The sequence below is a fragment of the Ceratotherium simum genome, chromosome 16, assembly GCF_057802395.1.
Source record: "Ceratotherium simum simum isolate JZ-2026a chromosome 16, ASM5780239v1, whole genome shotgun sequence".
Lineage (NCBI taxonomy): Eukaryota > Metazoa > Chordata > Mammalia > Perissodactyla > Rhinocerotidae > Ceratotherium > Ceratotherium simum.
Genome location: NC_141915.1, coordinates 13,995,632 through 14,015,597, shown reverse-complemented (window position 1 = coordinate 14,015,597; position 19,966 = coordinate 13,995,632). Strand labels below are relative to the sequence as shown.

Genomic DNA, 19,966 nt, shown 5'->3' with positions numbered 1-19,966 from the left:
CTGAGTGGATGGCAGGGGGGACGGGAAGCCGTTTAGCACAGAGGGCTGGCGGCATGGTCAGATTCGTGTGTGGGGAAGGGCTCTGTGAGCAGGCGGCAGGAAGGGCCTGGCTGGGGCGGAGGGAATGGAGGAGACTCCGCGGGCCGGCCTGACCTTCCTGGTGGCTGTTCCTGGGGACTCTGCCCCCCACTTCTCCCCTGGCGGGCTCACCAGCTCTTGGTTCAGTTACGCTAAGTTCTCCACCTGCGAATCCTCTGCCACCTCACCCCACCACTTGCCCAAGACAGAACCCCACATCACTCCCCCAGACCTGGCCTCCTGTGTCCCTGTTTCAATCTGGAGCCAGAAACCTGGGAGTCGCCGTAGCCTACCCCTTTCCTGTCCCAACCAGTTGATCGCCAAGCCCTGCTGCCTCTTAAATCTCTCTGGAGTCCATCCACTTCTCTTCACCTCTCTGCCCCTCCTGTAACCCAGGCCGCCAGCATCTTGTACCTGGATGGCTGCAGCAGCCTCTTCCTTGGCCTCCCACCCCCGTCCAGTCTCACCCCTCCCACTAGCGTTTCTCCCCCGGCAGCCAGAGCACTCTTTCAGAAACACAAGTCCAACTGGTCAGCTCCTGCTTAGGAATGTTCCATGGCTCACCAGTACCCTGAGAATATGTCCAATCAAGCCCTCCATGACCTCAGTCCTAACCACCCGCCTGTCTAATCCTTTCAGGGCTTGGTTCAATGTGCCTCTGCCAGGAACCCTTCCCCATGACCTCCTCCCTGGCCAGCGTGGGTTAGCTGCACCTTCCTGGTACTCAGCATCTGTTTACCTGCCTGTTCCCCCTCTGGACCAGGAGCTCCTTGAGGGCAGAGACTGTGCCTGATTCATCCAGCACACAGCCTGACACATCGTGTAGGTGCTCAACAGATGTTTGTTGAATGAATAATTAATTGGATAAGGCAATTGGGGGGTTGGATGTGTGGGGCCAGAGTTCGGGAAAGAGGTTTGAGCCAGTGAGGCAGTTTTGGAAGTTGTCAGAAAGGACCCGTAGTTGTAAGCAGAGCCATGGGAAAGGGTGAGATACCTCAGAGCAAATACAGCAGCGGCCAAGGACAGAACACTCGCTTTTAAGGGGGAAAGATTTCTGTACCGGGTAGGATCAGTTTTGACGTAGGTAACAGAAATCCCACATAAGAGCCTCAGGGAAGACAGTCCTGGACTGATATGTCAGCTCTGCTCCACAAAGACCTCCCCAATGTGGCTTCTTCCACTCACTGCTCCAGCCACCTCCGGGTATGACTCTTGTCCTCATGGTTCAGGGTGGTGGCTAGAGCTCCAGCTATCACATATGCATTCCAGGCAGTGGGATGGGGACACGGATGAAGACGAAGAGGGGAAAGGATCCACACTATCACTCTTTTAAAGAAAGTTCCCAGAAGGTGTCACATGACACTTCCACATACATCCCATTAGCTAAAACTTAGTCATGTGACCAGACTCAGCTGCGAGAGGAGGCTGGGAATGCAGCTTCCATTTTAGGCAGCCACATACCCAGCTAAGAACCAAGGGCTGTATCACTGTAGAGAGAATAGATATCCGAGGACAACTAGCTGACTCTACCATTGAAAGAGAGGATAGATGGAAGGGCGGGCACTACTGTGTGCCAGGCTCTGTATTAGGCACTTTACATATCTTATCTTCCCTCAACCTGAGTGGAGGCTATTATTATCCCTGACTCACAGAGGGGGCTTGGAGAGTTAAGCAATTTGCCCAAGGACACGCAGTGACCCTTGGCGGAGCTGCAATTGAAAACTGTCTTTTCCCTGCACACCAGGCTGGCTGGAAAATCAGGAGAGGGTGGGTCCTAGGAACTACTGGAAGGAAATCTTTCAACAAAGGAGGGCTTGGTCCACAGTGTCGGAGGCTGACGGGCCAACCAGGATACAGGCTGAAGTGTCTGCTTGGATTTGGCAACAAGGACACTGCCGGTAACCTTGGCAAGGGCATCTAGGAGAAGCGGGGGTGGGGGCTGAGGCCAACTGCAGAGGGTGGGACGCAGAAGGAAGTGTGGACTGGTCTCTCTGGAGTGGTGGCAGGGAAGGGAGGGCAGGCAGAGCTGCAGGGAGCATGGGCTGGGAGGAGGCAAAGCCGAGGCAGCCTCTGCTGGGAGGTCTCTGGGTTGGGTGGAGGGCTGGATACAAAGGAAGAATCCTTTTCTGCTCCTTCAGGAGGGAAGGCGGCAGGAGGTGCGAAAGCAGGTAGGTCTGGAGAGGGAAGGGAGGGAAGAAGAGGGAGAGCCCATCTTGTAAAATGTGAAGGATGATTCTCGGCTGGGGAAGAGGGCAGAAAGCTAACGGCCTGAGGGAGAGGGGAGGGGCTCGCCTGTGCTGTCCAGTATGGTAGCCACTCGCCACGCGTGGCGATTTACGTTAACTAAAAGTGAATGAAATTAAAAATTCAGTTCCTCCCTTGCACTAGCCACATTTTAAGTTCTCAGTGGCCACATGTGGTTAGCGAGTACTACATCGGGCAGCACAGAGAGAATGTTTCCATCGTTGCTGTTGGACAGCACTGGTCTAGACAGAGCCTAGGGATGGGGGTGCCCTGAGGCCTGCCTGGCTGTAAGTCCAGACTGGAGGGCATGCCCACAGCAGGGCCCCCGGAGAATCCTTCCACACTGTCTCCATTTGAGACCTTCCTCCCCTCTCTGGGATTCCCTCAGATCTCCCTCCTGGGACAGCCAGCCCCCTTCTCAGGCCTGCTTTCATGAGGCTGCCCCTGAGGTTCTCTGCTCCTCCCAGTGCCAGGCCTGTCACGGCGTGAGGGGTTTGTGGAGGATTGGGAAGAGCTCCAGTGTTGGGGCTGGGCCAGGACAGTGGTCCATGGACAGAAGTGAGCTGACCCCCAGCACTGACCCTGCTGGGCTCAGGGCATAAGTGTTGGCTCGCCACCACCCACCCACCGACAGAGCCTGAAGGACCTCAAAGATCGCTCAGCTCGGCCCACCTTGTACAGATGGGGACACCGAGTTTCAGAGAGGGCTGGGAAGAAAGTGCAGAAGGCAGAGGTTTGTCCTCATTCCTTTTATTATACTCCACCCCTTGCTTTCCCCAGACTGTGTGTTCAGACAGAGCCGGGCAGGCCTTGGGAGCTGGGGCTGGGCCACAGGCAGGGAGCCCAGGATTCGGCTGAGGTTCCCCCACCTGCCAGAGGTAGCTGAGTAAGGATTCATGGCTAGAAGGGGCTGTCCTGGCCTGACACACTTGGCGAGAAGCATATCCCCGTGGAGGTGATGGGGTATGGATCATGTGTCTGTGCCTGGGGGTGTAGGTGTGTTCAGATGGTTGTGTTTGCAGAGCCCAAGCTGTTCAAATACACACTGTGGATGGGAGGGGGGTGCGCATGAGACACCATGTGGCTTGTGAGCACACCACACACCTGCTCGGTGCCCGCACCTGCCAGGTGATGCAGGCCCAGGCTAAGCCTGAGACTGAAGCAGGAGCGGTTCTTCAACTTAGGTTCTTAAAATGGCCTAGGGAGTTTGCTAGCCTTGCAGGTCACGTGGCCAGCCCTGGAGATTCTGGTTCAGAGTTCTGGGGTGGGCCCAGGGGCCTGCATTGTTGATAAGCCCCCAGGGAAATCTGAGGCCAGTAAGAAACAGGGCTTAAGCAGAGCTGTCCAGGAGAACTTTCTTCGAGGCTGAAAATGTTCTATTGTCCAATATGGCAGCCACTAGCCACCTGTGTCTATTTAGCAGCTGTAATGTGGCTAGTTTGAGGAATTCAATTCTAATTAATTTAAATTTAAATAGTCACCTGTGGCTAGTGGCTGCCATATTGGAGAGCACAGGTGTAGAGACGCTGAGGCAGTGGGATGGATGAGGGCCCAGAGGAGAAACACAAAGCAGAGGAACAGGAATGTGAGTGGGCCTCCGCCCAGCCCCAGCCCCTCCAGACCAGGAGTGGCTGAGGCTGGAGTGAGGCTCCCTTGTGGGGTGCGGAGTTGGAGCCAGAGCCCAGAATTGAGCGGGTCTCTCCCAGTGTCCACCCTGAGCTGCTGGCAACCTGGTGTCTGTCTGTCTGAGAGGGCGAGAGAGCTCCTGGGGAGAGCCCTCTGCCTCGGCTGGGACCCCACCAGGGCCCCGGCCCGAGGCCTTACGCTGCATCCAGTCAGGAGTCGGGGGCCGAAGGTCAGGATGTCTTCATGTTCTCTTGCAGGCCCAGGGTGGAGCTGGTGACCGTGGGGTCACGCTCGCCCTGTGTAAGCATTGGGGGGATAAAAGTCAGCCCCAGGGAAGCAGCGGGGACCCCAACACAGACACGTGGGCCTGAAGCCTCTGAAGGGCAGACTCGGGGAGTTCTCTTACCGCCCCTGACCCCATGTCCTCCGCGTACTTGAACTTCTTCTGCTTGTAGTAGTGCCTCTTGGGCAGGATGTGGAGCAGCAGCAGGTCACAGAGAACCGTGGCCTGGGGGCGGGGTAGGGGGGCGAGGGTGGGAATCTGGGGGCAGATTCCTCCGTCCCTACTGACCTCGGGGGCCTGGCTGAACCCTGCCCTATCCAGACCTCAGGTCCTGGAGGGGGATGAGGCACTGCTCTGTCCCGCCTCTGTCCTGCCTCAGCTCTGGGCCTCAGTTTCCCCAGACACACTGTGGGTCTAGGGTGGTGGTGGGGGGCTCAGCAAGGATGGAAAATTACAGCCAAGTTTTGGGGCAAGAGACTTGTTGCTGCTACTAAGATGTGGAAGAGGGGGGACTGACCTTGGCACAGTGATGCCGTGACCCTGGCACTTACCACTCCGAAGATGCCAATCCCAGAGCCAATGGTAGTCATTGTGGGGATGATGTCAAACTTCCCAGCCTGGTGGCAGGGCCCAGGGGAGAGAAAGGTTAACCATCAGAAGGGGCCTCGTGGAAAAGGCCTTCCTCAGAAGCCCTAAGGACAGGCCTGGGGCCAGCGGGCTTCCCCCCTCCACTGTTAGCTGGCCCATAGCCTGCTGCCCACGGGCCCACTGCCCTGGGGACCCATCCGCTGGTCAGGAGCCCTGGGTTTTGACATTGGCTCTGCATCCCTGGACACAGGGAGACAGTGGGGGGGGTGAGGTCACAGGCGGGAAAGCCCTGCCCCCACGGTCCCCGGGTCCATCTGTTCTTAGAATTAGAACCCCCAAGTGAAGCCGATCCAACTTCCTGTCTCTACAACTACAGACACGCGACAGGCACTCGCAGGAACCGAGAATGTGTCTCTGGCTGCCCCTCACACTGGACACTCACCTTGCCATCCACAAGGATGTCAAAGCGAATCCCAAACACCTTGAAGAGGTGCCGATAGTTGGTCCCGTTCTCCACGAAGTGCCTGGCAAACCTTGGGAAGGGGCGAGGTTGCAGGAGAGGGTGAGGGAGAACTGTCTCAGGTCCGGAGTTCTCAGAGCATCAGGGATGCAGGAGCCCTTAGAGCTCCATGTGGACAACCCCGTGCCCCCAACATTATATAGAGGGAGAGTCATAGGCAAGATCCCCGCCTCATTCAAGGAATGCTGTATTCAACCCTCACCCTGGCTCCCAATGTCAGTAATTTCCCCAGCCAGCCCTGGCCAGGGAGGCCTCAAGGGGACCGAGAGCCAGGGCCAAGGTCTTGTTCTCTGCGGGCTCCCTGCTTGACCAATCGAGGAGGATGGGAGCAGCCCAGCCTCCTCTGCTCCCCTCCTGGGGATACTTGCTTGGCCTCAAGGGGTTCTGGGAGTGGAAAAGCCCAAGGGCCCCCAAGGAAGGGTGCAGTGGTGGGGGCCTGGCGGGCACCTGAAATTGAAGCCTGGAGACAGATTTTTCTCCTCATACAGCCCATGGAACTCGTAGATGGGTTTGCAGTGTTGCACGTGCCAGTCCAGGTCACAGTTCCAGTCGATGGTGATGCCTACCACCCCGCCCTGCCAGGGACACAGGGTTCAAGATCCAGGGTTTTAAGATCAAGAGACTCCTGTCTTACGGCCAGTGCCAGCAGTCTCTTGAAGAGGGAACTTGTTTTTTGTTTGAGAAGAGACACTGAGAAGCTGCTTCAGGGTTGAGGTCCTATCACCACCTCTGGCCCCACTGCCCGCCCATCACAGTCCAGCCTTCTGACTGGTTCTGGAATACACCAAGCTCTTCCTACCTCGGGGCCTTTGCACAGGCAGTTCCCCCAGTTCCCCACAAGGCTGGCTCTTTCTCATCCTTTGGTCACTTCCCCTGAAAGGCCTTCCCTGACCAGCCCCCAGTCTGAAATATGTTCCCTCTGTGTTTTCTTCTGGAACATTTGTCACTCTGTAGTCGTATATTGATTTTGTGTGATTATTAACCCATCTCCTTCAAGATCGTAAGGTCCACGAGGGTAGGACTGTCTGTCTCCTTCGTCACTGACTCCTGAGTTCCCAGTGGGAGTCACAGTGTGGGAGGCACATAAATAGCTGTTGAGTTAAAGAGTGAGTGTGTAAAGACATGGGCTGGGAAGAGAAAGCTTGAGAAAGCAAAGCTTCTCTGGGCGCGGCCAGGCTCAGGGACCGGTGGGGGTGGGCTGAGCAACAGGAGAGTTGGGAAGTGATCAGGGCAGGCACGGAGCTGGGCAACTGGGGGGAGGCTGGTACCTGAAGATGATGGTGATGGGTAAGAAGTTCCCAGTGGGGGCGGCAGGGAGATTTTTAGGAACAGGGAAATCTAACTTTAGCTTTCTGGTTGTGTGCGTTGTTACAGTGTACACCCCCTCCAGGGGTCTGCAAACTGAGGCCCAAGGGCCGAATTTGTTTACCCATGTCTGTGGCTGCTTTTGCTCTCCAGCAGCTGTCCTGAGTAGCTGGAGCAGAGACCACGCAGCCTGCAAAGCTGAAAATACTTACTCTCTGGCCCTTTAAAGAAAAAGTTTGCTGACCCCTGTTCTAGATAAATGTGTTGTGAGAGAGTTTGTGCATGTGTGCGCGATATCACAGAAAAGGGGCTGATTGCCAGCCCTGAACCGGCGGCTGCAGGAGCAGGCTGGTAGCGATCACGTGGGAACACGTAACAGGCGGCCACCTGCCAGGCGGTACTGAAGCACTGTCCCACGCGGGGACTCACTTGATCCTCAAGACAACCCTACGAGACTGGCACTATCATCGCGCCCACTTGATAGGTGCAAAAACTCAGACACATGGAAAGTCAGAGACCTGTCTGGGGTCACGCTGCTCATTAGGGGCAGTGCTGGGATGTGAACCTAGGCAGACAAGCCTGTGCTCCTTACAAGGCACCCCTTCTCTCGGAACCCCAGAATTCCGGAATTCTGGGCAGGGCACAGGATTTCTCAGGACCATGGGCCATGGGATTCAAGCTGCCTTTATCTAATATTTAAAAACCGGTGGGACCTCAGACGTCCAGGTGACAAGTCTGCCCACATCCATTCATCCTGGGCACGTCCTGTGTGCCAGGTCCATGCCAGGCCCTGCTGAGGACACAGGCCTGACCCTCAGGAGCCCCCAGTATTAGGGAATAGATTCGTATATATATATACCTGGCCTACACCAGGGAGGGTCTGGGGAGGCTGAAAAGCCTTTATTGCCTGATGGTCCTGAGGCCCAGCCTTCCCCACTTGCCTGGCACCGTACCTTCTCGGCCAGGCTACTGAAATTCAGGCCTGACTCTTGTACCACGTAGCCCAGCTTGAAGATGGGACACAGCGGGTGCAGGGTCTTGTGGTAGAGGCAGGTCTTCATGTAGGCAGTGGTCACCTCCTCCACCAGGTTGCACCTGTGGGGGCAGAGGACATTGGTGGCAGCGGCATGCCAGCTGGGAGGGTGCCCACCATGCCCTGAAGCTCTGGGGATGCCTCCCGGGATCCAGAAATGCCCTTCCACAGCCCTTGGAGACTGAGGCAGCGCCCCCAGGGGCCTGGCCCCAGCTTCTGCCTCCAGAGGGAAATCAGCAGGAGTGGAGGGCGACGAAGAGTTGAGAGCAGCTGGAGCAGCCTTGGGGAGCTGCCTGCGTCTCTGCCCACCCTTCCCACGAACCTGTTGACCTTGAAGCGTGGAAAGCTGATGCTGTTCTTGATGAAGAGAGTGAAGTTCTCGGCCTCTCGTAGAAGGGCAGGGCTGGAGGAGACCACACTCACTCACCGCCCCCTCCCCCTGAGGCCCTCCCGGTGCCCACCAGAGCTTGGCACGGTGTGCATGGGGGTGTGATAGCCTAAGGATCCTCCTGTGGCCTGGGATGGGTGGAGGGGCAGGTGTGCTATAATGGTGGACTCTCAGGCCCCTTGACCAGGGGCTGGGGGATCTTTGGCCTGGGCCGCACGGATGGGGTGAGGGTAGAGTCAGAAGAAGGGGGACAGATCCTTCCCAGAACACAGATCCAGATGCCCCTCTGTCTGGGCTGGGGACCTCCGCCCAGCTCTCTGGAAGGACAGGGCGTTACCGTGGGACGTTGTCGTCCACCTCCACGGGGCACCAGCCGAAGATCTCACACGTCTGCACGGTGTCATTGAAGGCCACGCACTTGCCCGTGCGGATGCCTGGAGCAATGGAGGAACCCGTAGGTGCCCACCTCAAGCTGGGAGTGCAGAGGAGGCCCCCAGGTCCTGCCCCTAGGAGATCCCAGTGATGGGGCACCCAAGAGCAGAAGCCTGAGGACAGAAACGTGGTTGGGTCTGGGACAGGGCAGGCCAAGGTCAGGGTGGCAGGAGGGGAGAGAGCAGGAAGGACTTCCTGGCGAGGAAGCTTGAAGCTGACAGGGGCTATGAAGGGGGACAGGAGGAGGTGGACCTCACCTTGGGCCTTCCTTTCTGCCTTCCCTGGAGTGCAGCCGCTGTCATCCCTGCACGTGCCCCCTTCTGGGTGCTGGGGGAAGGGAGAGCTGCTGGCCCCAAGCCCCTTGGGTGGGGTCCCGAGAAGAGCCCCTCCCACCCCCAGGGCCCTAGGGAGCGTGGGGCAGAGTCTCAGATCCCTTTGGGGTGACCCTTGCTCACAGCCTCCTTCCCCCACTCCCCTCCCAGGACCCCTCTGGGCTCATGCCAGGCTGACCACTGCCGATGTCAGCTGGTGGGCAGGGGGTGGGGGTTGGGGCTTGGGGGTTGGGAGGGCACTAAGGTTCAGCATCCTGCTTGGCACACAGCTGGGAGGGAAGGCCCAGCACTGTCCATGGTGAACCGTTACTTTGTGTGAATCTATGCCTGAAATTCTACCATTGTGGCCCCCCGCGGGAAGCCTATCCAGCTTCACCTCCAATGCCTAAGGGGATCTCCTCCTCCGTGTTATTTTCCCTGTTGGTCCGAGAAGGGGGGATGGGCAGCAGTCCTCACCTCTGCACAGTAGCCTTGAGCCTGCTGGGGGGTCGCGATGAAATTGGTCATGACCACGAAGGAGCTGTCTCCCTGGAAGTGAGGGGCAGGGGGAGGGGAGGGAAGGGATCTGAGCTGGAAGAACAGCCCCGAGAACCCACACATGGCCCCAGCAGACCCCTAGGACCCACATAACACCCAGCAGCCTCCACACCCATGATGTCAGAGTGGGGGATGTTACGAGGCTGCTTCTGCCCCTCATTCACAGTTAGGAAACTGAGGCCCAGAGAGAGAGAGGAGCTGGACTGGTCCACAGGGAGGTGGGACAGAGCTTCACCCAGCTCTGAGCCAGCTTACCTGGGCTGGGAAGACGTAGTCAGCCACGTCCCAGACCTGGGAACCCAGGTCTGGGAGCTGCGTCACAGCCAGACCCTTGAGTTTCACAGATACGCTGCTGATGAGGCCGCTTGAGGTCTGGTAGCCCTTCTCGTAGACAAACACCCACCTGTTGGGGGATGGAAGGCAGAGCTGGGCAGGGCCATTCCAGGATGACACGTGGCTCTGTGGGCCGCTGCCCCTTCTGGCACCAGCTGGACATCTCAAGTCCTTTCCCTTCCCTCCCAGATGCATCTTGAGCCACTCTCTGCTCCTAAAGCTGCGTCTTGGGCTGGAGGCAGGAGAGCATCACTGCCTCCCTCCAGCTGGCCTGTGCGGGAAGTTCCACCGTTCTTTTCACTATGGAATTCCCAGGGAGGAGACCCACTGAAGGACACTTTCAGATCCTTTTCAAAGAGCAGGATCTGCTGGGCCCAGAGGCGAAGCTTCTTGGACCACAATCCTCATTCCCAGAGCGCTCCTTCCTTCCTGAGGTCCTCCTACCAAGAAACAGCAGAGCATGAGGGCTGAGCGCTTGGCCTTCAGTGCCCGAGAGCCTGGATTTGGAGCCCAGCTACACACGCGTGGAGTGTGTGATTCTGGGTGAGCTATTCAATCCCTCTCTGCCTCAGTTTCCTCATCTATAAAATGGGAATAACAATAATAGTACCAATAGTACTTGTTGTTGAGAGTTAACGCATGTAATAGCGCTTAGAATGGGGACTGGCACCGAGTGAGCGCTATATAGACATTAGCTGTTGTTATCTCAGCCATGCTGGAGCCCCTGGGAGGGGAGCTGGAAGGGAAATGGGGCAGGTGGCCCTCTGACGGGCTTGCAGCATCTGGTCCTGGTTGAGGCCTTGTGGGAGTGGCTCAGGCTGGAGGCCTCCCACCTTTCTTGGGAAATTCTGGCCTTCCCTTCCCAGCATTGAGAACCTCTGTTCCTTTGGGTTCTCCACTTTCAATCTGGGCGATTCAATGGGGCTGACCTCCCTCTTAACTCCAGGGTCGGAGCAGGGGCACATGACCAATGCTTGCCAAACAGTGTTCCATCACCCTAGCAACAGTGATGGGTCTAAGGTTGAACACACCACCTGGGGAGTTTCAGCAATGAGGCCAAGATTTTTCTGGGAATTACTGGGAAAGAGACATTCTCTCTGCTGAGTGGCTAAGCAAGGTGGCTAGAAGACCAAAACTATGGTTAGTCATCTTTGCTACCTCATGGAGAAAGCAAGCCTGAAAATGAAGCCAACTTAGAAGAAAGCCAGGCCAGGAGGTGCAGAGGGGCAGACTCCTGACAATGTTGTTAGAGTACCTAGATCCAGCCATACCTGAAGCATGTTGAAAAATCTACGTCTGGACTTTTCAATTACATGACCTAATAAGTTCCCTTCCTTTATGCAAGCCAGTTTGGGTTTAGTTTCTGTTGCTTACGCTGAGAATCCTGAATAACACTTCTCTCCAGAGTTTTCCTTCAGGAAAGACTCTTCATGGAGATTCAGTGTAACTCTGTGTGTGTGTGTGTGTGTGTGTGTGTGTGTGTGTGTGTGTGTCCATGGTGCCCGTCAGAGTGTGTAGCTGTGTATCTCCAGGGCAAATCTGTGAGCACACCTGTGGCAGTATCTGACCGTGGGGAGGTGTGTTCATGCCTCCGTCACCCCTCACCCTACCCTTAGCCCACTTGTCCAAATAGAGCTCAAAGCCCCTCTCCTGTCCCCCTGAGCTCAGGCCTAGTAACAGAATTCTCCAGGCCTCTTAGTCCCAGCATCACTGCTAGCTCTCTGGGGGCTGTCTCCTTGCTCCAGGCCCCAGGAAGGCAACCCACCAATGTCCTCTCCTCCTGTGGTCCTCTCCTCTCCTTCTCCAAGCCCCTCTTCTGGCCGGCGCTGGAGCCAAGCCACCCCTTTCAAGCCTAAGCGTGGTCACTGCTGCCCCCTGCAGGTCCCAGATGGCAACAGGTGAGGCATGACAAAGGCTCCCAATTCTCAGTGTCCTGAGCCTGCAGCCTGCCCCCTGCCCCATCAGGGAGGGTGGGGTCATCACCCATCCCCCCACTCTCCTTAGGTTTCTTCCTCCAGGAAGGCCTCTGGCTCCATGTCCAAGTTCGAAGTTGCTGTTAGGGGGTCGTGGGAGAGCTGCTCCGTATTCTGAACCCCCCTCAGGAGAGGTCGCTGGCCTCACCCTTGACAGCCCCCACTCCTGAGGTCCCAGCAGCATTTCTCTCTTTGCCCTATACCAACTCCTCACAATATAGATGGGAAAACTGAGGCCTGGGGGAGTGTCCTTCCCAAGTCAGAGGCAAAGCAGGGCAGACTCCAGGCTCAAGGCTCCCAGCCCAGGACTCTGCCCCCCTCCAATGAGCAGCCTGGCATCAACGTGTCTGCCGAAAGCCACACCAAGGCTGCGTGCTGGGGCTGATGCAGCCATTCTGGGCCGTGTCTGCCCCATGGGCTGTCAGTCCTGGTGGTCAAAGGGAAAAGTCAAATCTGGCATCAATGACTTCGGTTCTGATAATAATAGAACGACCATGGTGCCAAGCCCGCCCCTCTAAAGCCGTGCTCGCCTTGACCTGGCCTTGTGGTCACCACCCCGGGACAGCCACCAAGGGGGCCTGATGCCAAAGACACCGGCATCTTCAGAAACCCTGCCTCTTCCAAAAATTCTCATTCCCATTCTTTCCTCCTTGTCCTCAGCAACACCCTGTCCTGAATCCCTCTTCTCCAACAGCCCTTCATGGAAGAAGCCTCATGTTAGAGTGGCCGAGAGTGTGGCCTCTGGGGTCACAGAGGCCGAGCTTCAGGTACCAGCACTGCAACTCACCAGCTGTGCGGCTTCAGGCTAAAGACGAAACCTCTCTGAGCCCTGGCTTTCTTGTAAAATGGAGGTGATGGCACCTACCTCAAAGAGGCTGCTCGATCAACAAATATAAGCAGGGCCACACAACGCACTGAGCTCTGGGCTGGGCCCCAGCAAGAAGAAGTCTAGGTGTTTGTTTGGGGGACATTCCCATGAGTTCTCCCTGAGGAAATTAGCACAGTGCCTGGCATGCACATAATAATAAATAATCCTCCTATTGGTCTCTGGTCCTCCTTCACTAATTCCTCTTTAAATGTCCGTCTGCCCTCCTGGCTTCCCTTCTCGGCCCAGGTGGAACCTCGTGTGTGCTATCACAGACACACTAGGTCCCACGGATTTCTGTCTCCACTTCCGCACTCTCCTCCGAGATTCAATTCCATACGTTCACTCAGTCATTCAACAAATCTTTATCGAACCCCTGTTATGTGCCAAAAATTGTTCTAGTCACTAAAAATATAGAGATGAACAAAACGAACCAATACTCTGCACTCAAAGAACTTATATAAATGTCTACATCTCCCACAGCTTGGTGACACACATTCCTTCCCAGTGCCCTGGCCCCCCGCCCCAGACATCTCACAGGTCCCTCAAATTCAACTCGACCCTTTGGAAAACAGTCTGGCAGTGACTCAAAAAGTTAAACATGGGATTACCACATGACCCAGCAATTCCACTCCAAGGGATATACCCAAGAGAACTGAAAACATACATCCACACAAATACTTGTACACAAATGTTCACAGCAATATTATTCATGAGAGGCAAAAAGTGAAAACAACCCAGATATCCATCAACCTATGAATGGATAAACAAAGTGTGGCATTTCCACACAACAGAATATTATTCAGTCATAAAAGGAATGGAGTACTGGTACCTTCTACAACATGAAAGAAGCCAGACGCAAGGGCCACATATTGCAAGATTTTATTTACATGAAAAGTCCAGAACAGGCAAAGTAGGATGTGGATAGGGGGAATGGGGAGTGATTGCTAAGGGGTAGGGGGCTTCTTTTTGGAGGAGTGCAAATGTTCTGGAATTAGACAGTGGTGATGGTTGCACAACTTTTTGATTATACTAAAAACCACCAAACTGTATATTTTGAAAAGGTAAACGTTATGGCGTGTGAATTCTATCTCAAAACAAAAATTCCATCGGACCAACCTGCACGCCTCGTCTCTCCACAGAACTTGTTCGTGAGGGAGGATGGCGCAGTATATACCCATTCCCCCAGGCTCACAGCCTGGGCATCATCCTCACGTCCTCTGTCTCTATCACGCCCACATTCTTTGGGTCACTTCATCCTTCCTGTCCTCCCTTGGCCTTCATCCAGGGACCTAGAGGGTCCACACTAGGTTCTTGTGTGCAGGCTGAGACACGAGAGGAGCTGGGACAGATGCTGAGGCAGCTCTGGCCTGGGGCTAGGAGGACAGGTCGTGTGGCCGGTGACACAGGGGGTAACTATGGGCCACAGGCAGGAGCTGACCAGATTGGGCACACGCTTTTGGGCAGAGCAGCCCAATAGGGCCGGGATGAGACCAGACTGCGGGCCGGGAGGGACTGAATTCAGAGCTGGAGTGCACCCTGGGGGTCAGAGGTTACTCAGCATGCAGTCTGCAGACAAGTGAGGCTGATGGTTTATGTTTTTCAAGTTTTTGAATGATTCGGCAACTTCTAAAAACCAAGAGGTTCCTTTCACCCATAAATTCCAATTTCCCACTGCTCTTGAGAAGTCAGAAACTCTGGCTGTGCTGGGCACATGTCCCCCTGCAGCGCTGATGGGCAGAAGCTGCAGCGCCACCCCCAGTGCAGGGCCCGCCAGGGTGATCATCTCTGTCTTCCATGCTTGCTGCGTCTGCCTTGGCACAGCCTCATCCTCTCCTCTCATCACTGCTGCCTCTTCACAGCTGTCTTGCCTCTGGCCTCCATCCCTACCCCACACCTGCCTGCCCCAGGCCTTCCCCTGCTGGACCCTTCCACGGCTCCCCACCGCCTGCAGGAGAAAGTCCATGTTCCACAGCCCGGCATTCAGAGGCCTGAGCCAGTGGCCCTGCTCACCCCTCCACTTCCTCTCCTTTGGCTCCTTTCATGCTCCCTAGCTGTTCTCTTGCTGTTCCTTCCCTGCCCCAGGACCTTTGATCACACTCTGCTTTCTAGCAAGAGTGCCTGGATCAGGGTGGGCACACAACCAGGCTCCACCAATGAGGGCATTCCCTTTCCTTGGCCACAAGTACTGGTTCTGGGATGGGCACATGACCCATCCCCAGCCAGTAAGAGTTGGACCTGGAACTTTTGCCAGGAACTCTGGAGAAGGAGACACTTGTGTGCCCTGGGAGTGGCTGAGCTGGTGAGATGTCAGCCTGGAGCTGCTGGTCGCCACTTTGCCACTCTGAGGCCAGAGAGCCTGCCTGAGAAAGAAGCCTGCAGAGAGGAAAGCAGAGCTGAGAAGAGGAGAAGATCCTAGCTGGCTTCCCTGGGAACCCAAGTGGGACCGACCTGAACTCCTCGTCTCCCGTAGAACTTGCCCTTCCTGTGCCCTCCTCGTGGAGGACCCACCTGGGCCTGAAGCCTGCATTGACCTTTCAGTTACGTAAACCAATCAACACTTCACTAGGAACCAAAGGCGTTCTGGCTAATTCATCCTCAGCTCTCCCCTCCCCCTCTGCCCACTCTGTACCCCACCTCGGTCCCGTGGAGCCTGACACAGCACTAGGCACAGAGAATGTGCTGTAGAAATGTCCTGGGATGTGTTTCTCCCGGCAATCATTTGTATTTATCCTTATCCTTGATTGGTGTGCTCCAGGATCCATTTGGAAATCTCAGAAGCATGTGATTTCAAGGGCTTTGTGGGGGGTTCACAGGGGAGCCTGAGGGAAATCCAAGAGCAGGCCTGCCTAGCCTAAAGCCCCCAGGCCTTTGCTCAAGGCTGGTTCCACCACTGTGTCACCTCCTCCAGGAAGTCTTTCCAGGCTCTCCTCCCCAAGCAGCATTCACAGATCCCCTTAGGACCCTCCTGTGTGCTACAGCCAGTCCTCTCTCCTCCCCTGAGCAGACCCCTCCAGGTGGGGACATGTCCCAGCACGCCCCTTGTATGGGCCTGCTAGGTCATGGGTGACAGCCCACTGCCTGCACACCTCCAGTTACAGAGAACTCATCACTGCTCAGGAGACAGGTCTAACTGCAAATTAACCATCTTAATTTGAGGCAAAAAGAGCTCGGCCTTAGCTCAGCCCATCAGGGCCTCAGGCCCATCTGACCCCTCCACTTGCCCTGGACTTCCTGGAAGAGTGTGACCGAGAGAGAACACAGCCTCGGTTTCCCTCCTTGGAGTCTGTTCGGGTTCTCAGCATCGCAGCCTCTCTGCCTCTGTCTCAGTAACTCACTCTCCACCTCTAAGTCTCAGAGCCTCTCTCTCCATCTGAGAGGTTGCGCTCCAATGCCTGTCCCTCTGTCCAGTTCTGTCTCTGTGTCTGCCCCTCCCCGGTCTGGGCTGTGCCCCTGTCTCTGGAGCCCGGGAGTCTGGCTCCTCTCCTATGCTCCCCTCTGTCCCCCTGCAAGCCTGACAGGACCAGACATTCAGACAGACAGGCAACTTGGGAAGGGGGGGGTAACTAAATGAAGGGGTCCTTCCTCAGGAAAGAGCAAATCGTTGAGAATGTGTGCAGCATCTTTAGAGGGTTCCCCACCAGCCCTGCCCCATGGAATAGATGGGAAACCGAGGCCTGAGACAGTAAGACCAAGTCCAGTCTGGTTCTGGTCTGCAGCTGTGGGCTCTTAGATGATGGTCAGTGCAGCAGTGGGCAGTGGCCAGACGAGGGCACCAGAGACAACAAGAGTCACAGCCCAAGCCAGAGCCAGAAGCCTGAGCTGGAGGATGGGGTTGGGGGGTGTTGCAAGGAACTCTGCCTTCCTCCCTCTGCTATGTGACTTGGCAGGTCAGTGCCCCTCTCTGAGCACGTTTCCTTTCCAGGATATCAAGGCAGACTTTGGAGCCACACAGCTGAACTCAAATCCTGGTTCAGCCTCTTTCTAGCTGTGAGATGCAGGCTAAATCACTGAGCATCTCTGAGCCTCGCAGACGCAGAGGAGGCCACATCCATTTGGAAACTGAGTAGACTGTCTTGGGAGGGAGGAAGGCAAAAAGAAGGTAATGAGGTCTCCGTCACTGGAAGTATGCGTTCAGGACTGGATGGCGGCTCGTGACATATGCTGCAGCTGGGGTGGGGTGGGAGGACTGAGCCTTTCCTTCTGACAGTCCATGACCAACATACAAGCGGGCCCTGTGCTGACCAGTAAGCAGAAATAGGGAGCCATAGGGGCCACGGTAAGGACAGCATTCTCCCAGCCTCTCCGGGCAAGGGATGGGCTGGGCCTTGGTAGACAACATCTCTCTTCCCTGGAGGGTCAGGAGTGTGGCTAATGGTGGACTTTTAGGCCTGTCCTGTGCCTGGCATCACACCATCAGTGTCCCATTAGAAGGGTTCCCAGAGCTCTTGTGAGGTGGGAAAGGAGAAGGCAGAGCCGAGGCCTGGGGGTCAGGAGGCCTCCGTCCTAACTGGGACTTGGTGCTGACTTGCTGTGTGACCTGGAAATCCCACTGCACCTCTCTGGGCCTCAGTTTCCCTCACAAGCTCAAATAACATTGCAGATGTCAAATTGGTTTGTGGACAGGAGGGAGGCAGAGGCTGGAAGGTGTCAGAGGGCTGAGTCCTGCCACCAGCTCTGAGACCTTGAGGGGTGGGGCAGAGGGAGGGCTGTTTTGGATGCCAGACGCCCTGGGGGGACCAGGACTATGTGGTCACTGTTTGGCCTCCTGGTCAGCCCACCCTAGGCTCCAGTCAGAGTCCTGGTTTGGTCCCACAGCCAAAATGAGGACACAGAGACCAGGGGGGCAGGGCCCTCAGAAGCACACAGCAAAGGCAGACCGGGGCTGCTGGGTGCCCTCCGGCCCCAAAGCAGAGGCTGAACCCCCTTCAGTGGCCCTGGGGCCTCCAGGAGCCCTCTGCAGAGTCACTGTGAGTGGACATGATGCCCCCACACACACATGGGCACACACATCAGGTACCCAGCCGCCTCAGCCACAGGACACGCACATGTGGGCACCCAGCCCAGGGACACACCCAGCAGCCACACCCATTGGGCACACACCCAGACACATGAGGGCACCTGCACCCACACAGAGCTCTGGGTACCACACAGTCATCCACACACCACACACACGTGTGCTCACACAAGCACACACGTGTGCAAGCCCCTGCCGGGCTTGTCTCTGCTCTCAGGACAGCCAGACTGATTTCAGGAAGATGGCCTTTACGTGGTCCCCAGGACAGCCAGACTGCAGGGGAGTCTCACCCTACTTCTGCCCCTGTACTCTTGGGACAGTGAGATAGGTCCAAAGAGGCCCAGAAAGGAGCTGTCACTCTGACCTCCTACCTCTGCCTGACATGCCACCATTAAGGCTCCAGGTGTTCCGAATTTGAGAGTTTCTCTGCTCCGGAGATCTTGACTATCCCAGGATGCCTCTAATTTAGGCAGGGCAGGTGGGAGCAGGGCCCCCACTGTAAAGTGGGATGTGGCCTCCACCTCTTAGGACTGGCCTCGCTTGGCTGGGAGGTCAGAGGTAGAGGGACTCTGGCTGGTTCGCTGGGGCCATGGGCACTCACCACTTAGAACCGTTAACAATGAGCCAGTTCCTCAGAACCCAGCGGCTTTGCCTCTTGTTCACCAGATGACCCAGAGCAGGGCTTCCCCTCTCTGCCTCAGTGTCCCCATATTGACAGTGAGTTAGCAGGCTTCCATTCCTTCCAAATAGCACAATGGTTTGTCATGAAGGATGACAACCGACGGAGAGAAAGAGAGGCTTTCTGGGGTCATGGAGAGCATCCCAGAGCCTGGAGGACAGAACCAGGTCGGGGGCTGTACAAAGGGTGGCAAGGAAGGGGCCTAGACTCACCCAATGACGTAGGCCAGAACCACCAGCTGGATCAGGCGGAAGACGACGCCCACCTTCTTGTTGCGCACGAGCACCATTCGAGGAGTGTCGTACTCGAAGAAGAAGGCAGCCAGCTCATCCTGGAGCCGCCGCGCCATGGTGGCCAGGCTGGGGGGCTGAGAGCCGAGCCCTCTGCACAGCCTTTGCTCTCGAGGGGAGCCGGGTGTCAACACCCACGTCTACAGCAGAGATTCTAGGGGCGTCCCAGCCCCTTAGGCAGGGCAGGGCAGGGCAGGGCAGGTGGGGCTAGAGGTCAGGAGTCAGAGGTCAGTGGGGGCACTTGGGCTGGAGGGAGAATCCTTGGGTGGTCAGAGCAGCTCTTGTCCCCTGGAAGGCAATGAACTGTGGGCCAGCCGTGCCTGTGGACAAATAAATTCCCAAAGATAGATGGGGGCGGGACTGGTGGGGCCACCCAGGCCCAGCCCCACTGCCCCTCCTGGCTCCGCCTGGGCCCTGCTGGGCCTCCGGAAACAGGAGCTATTGGCAGGAAACCACAGGCCACCCGTCACAAGGCAAAGATAAAGCTGTCAGCCCCCTACGAACCTGGTAGAACAGGGCTGGGGGCTTGGGTCAGGGCTTGGATGGAGTGGCCTCAGGTCAGAGCCCACCCCAAACCAGGGACCCATCCCCATATCCAAACCTCCTCCCCACCCTACCTCTGCCCCCAGGTGGGGAGCACAGTCCCTGGAGGCCTGCAGCCTGGAGGACAGAAGAGGGAGGAGGGCCCTTCCAGTCCAGCTGCTTGACACTTTCTGAGCCCACAGCAGGACCCCCACCCCTGTCCTCGAAGCCCACCTTCCATCCAACAGTCTCTCTGAGTCCAAGCCTGGCCTATGCCCCATCAACCTCAGTGTCTGGCTGGCATCTGCACCCCCCCCCCACCCCTCCTCTCCCACCACCTGTCCTGCCTCAGCCATACCTCCACCTCCCTGAAACGCGCAGAGGGAGGCAGGCGCCCAGATAAGGCAAGGGCCACGTCTGTTACACAGTGCTGTCGGGCTCCCCAAGACCCAGCGGGAAAGCCTCACGTGAGCCCACCTCGGTCACCATTCCTGGTTCTGCCACTCGCTGCCCGCGGGGCTTGGGTAAGTGCCTCGGCTCTCTGAGGCTGCTTCCTCATCTGTGAAATGGGGACGATAAGGGGACTTTCCTCAGAGGTGGAGGCCCTTGGGGGATGGGTCACAACAACACTGAAGACAGAGAACTTGAGGCCACTCCTGAGCTTGAGGTACAGGCCATCTGCAGTCCCTGTCCTCAACCCCTGGCCCTGAACTCAGGGTCCCCAGGGCCTGGGGTGGGGCAGGGGTCCCGTGTTAGCTCTCCAAGCCCCAGAGCCAGAGGCCTCCTCCAACCCCCCGCTTCGTTTTGCTGATGAAGAAATGAGCTCAGAGAGGAGGAATGGGTTGCCCAAGCTCACCCTGGGCGGTCCTAGAGGCCCCAGCTTGAAGCAGAAAGGCCTCCCTGGCCAGGCCTCAGCCCAGG

General features: G+C 56.8%; 1 protein-coding gene and 1 long non-coding RNA gene across 3 annotated transcripts; one reads left to right on the top strand and one right to left on the bottom strand.

Moving 5' to 3' along the window:
- Window positions 1–104: 104 nt before the first annotated feature.
- On the top strand, window positions 105–13,463 carry LOC147914917 (uncharacterized). Its single transcript, XR_015554653.1, has 3 exons — window positions 105–1,976; window positions 2,217–2,246; window positions 9,889–13,463. It is a non-coding gene; the product is annotated as an uncharacterized LOC147914917 (long non-coding RNA).
- P2RX1 (purinergic receptor P2X 1) lies at window positions 4,136–19,925 on the bottom strand. 2 transcript variants are annotated; one of them, XM_087440619.1, is made up of 13 exons: window positions 19,404–19,925; window positions 18,446–18,843; window positions 9,622–9,769; window positions 9,286–9,357; window positions 8,755–8,824; window positions 8,403–8,499; window positions 8,000–8,080; window positions 7,598–7,739; window positions 5,787–5,914; window positions 5,262–5,352; window positions 4,783–4,848; window positions 4,355–4,456; window positions 4,136–4,244 (listed from the first exon to the last, which is right to left on the bottom strand). In XM_087440619.1, the coding sequence occupies exons 2-13, from the start codon at window positions 18,580–18,582 to the stop codon at window positions 4,179–4,181; spliced, it is 1,200 nt and encodes a 399-aa protein (XP_087296745.1). In that variant the 5' UTR covers window positions 18,583–18,843; window positions 19,404–19,925; the 3' UTR covers window positions 4,136–4,178. The 2 variants fall into 2 exon arrangements, with proteins under 2 accessions (XP_087296745.1, XP_004433323.1); XM_004433266.3 differs by having other exon boundaries at window positions 19,523–19,925.
- Window positions 19,926–19,966: the final 41 nt, after the last annotated feature.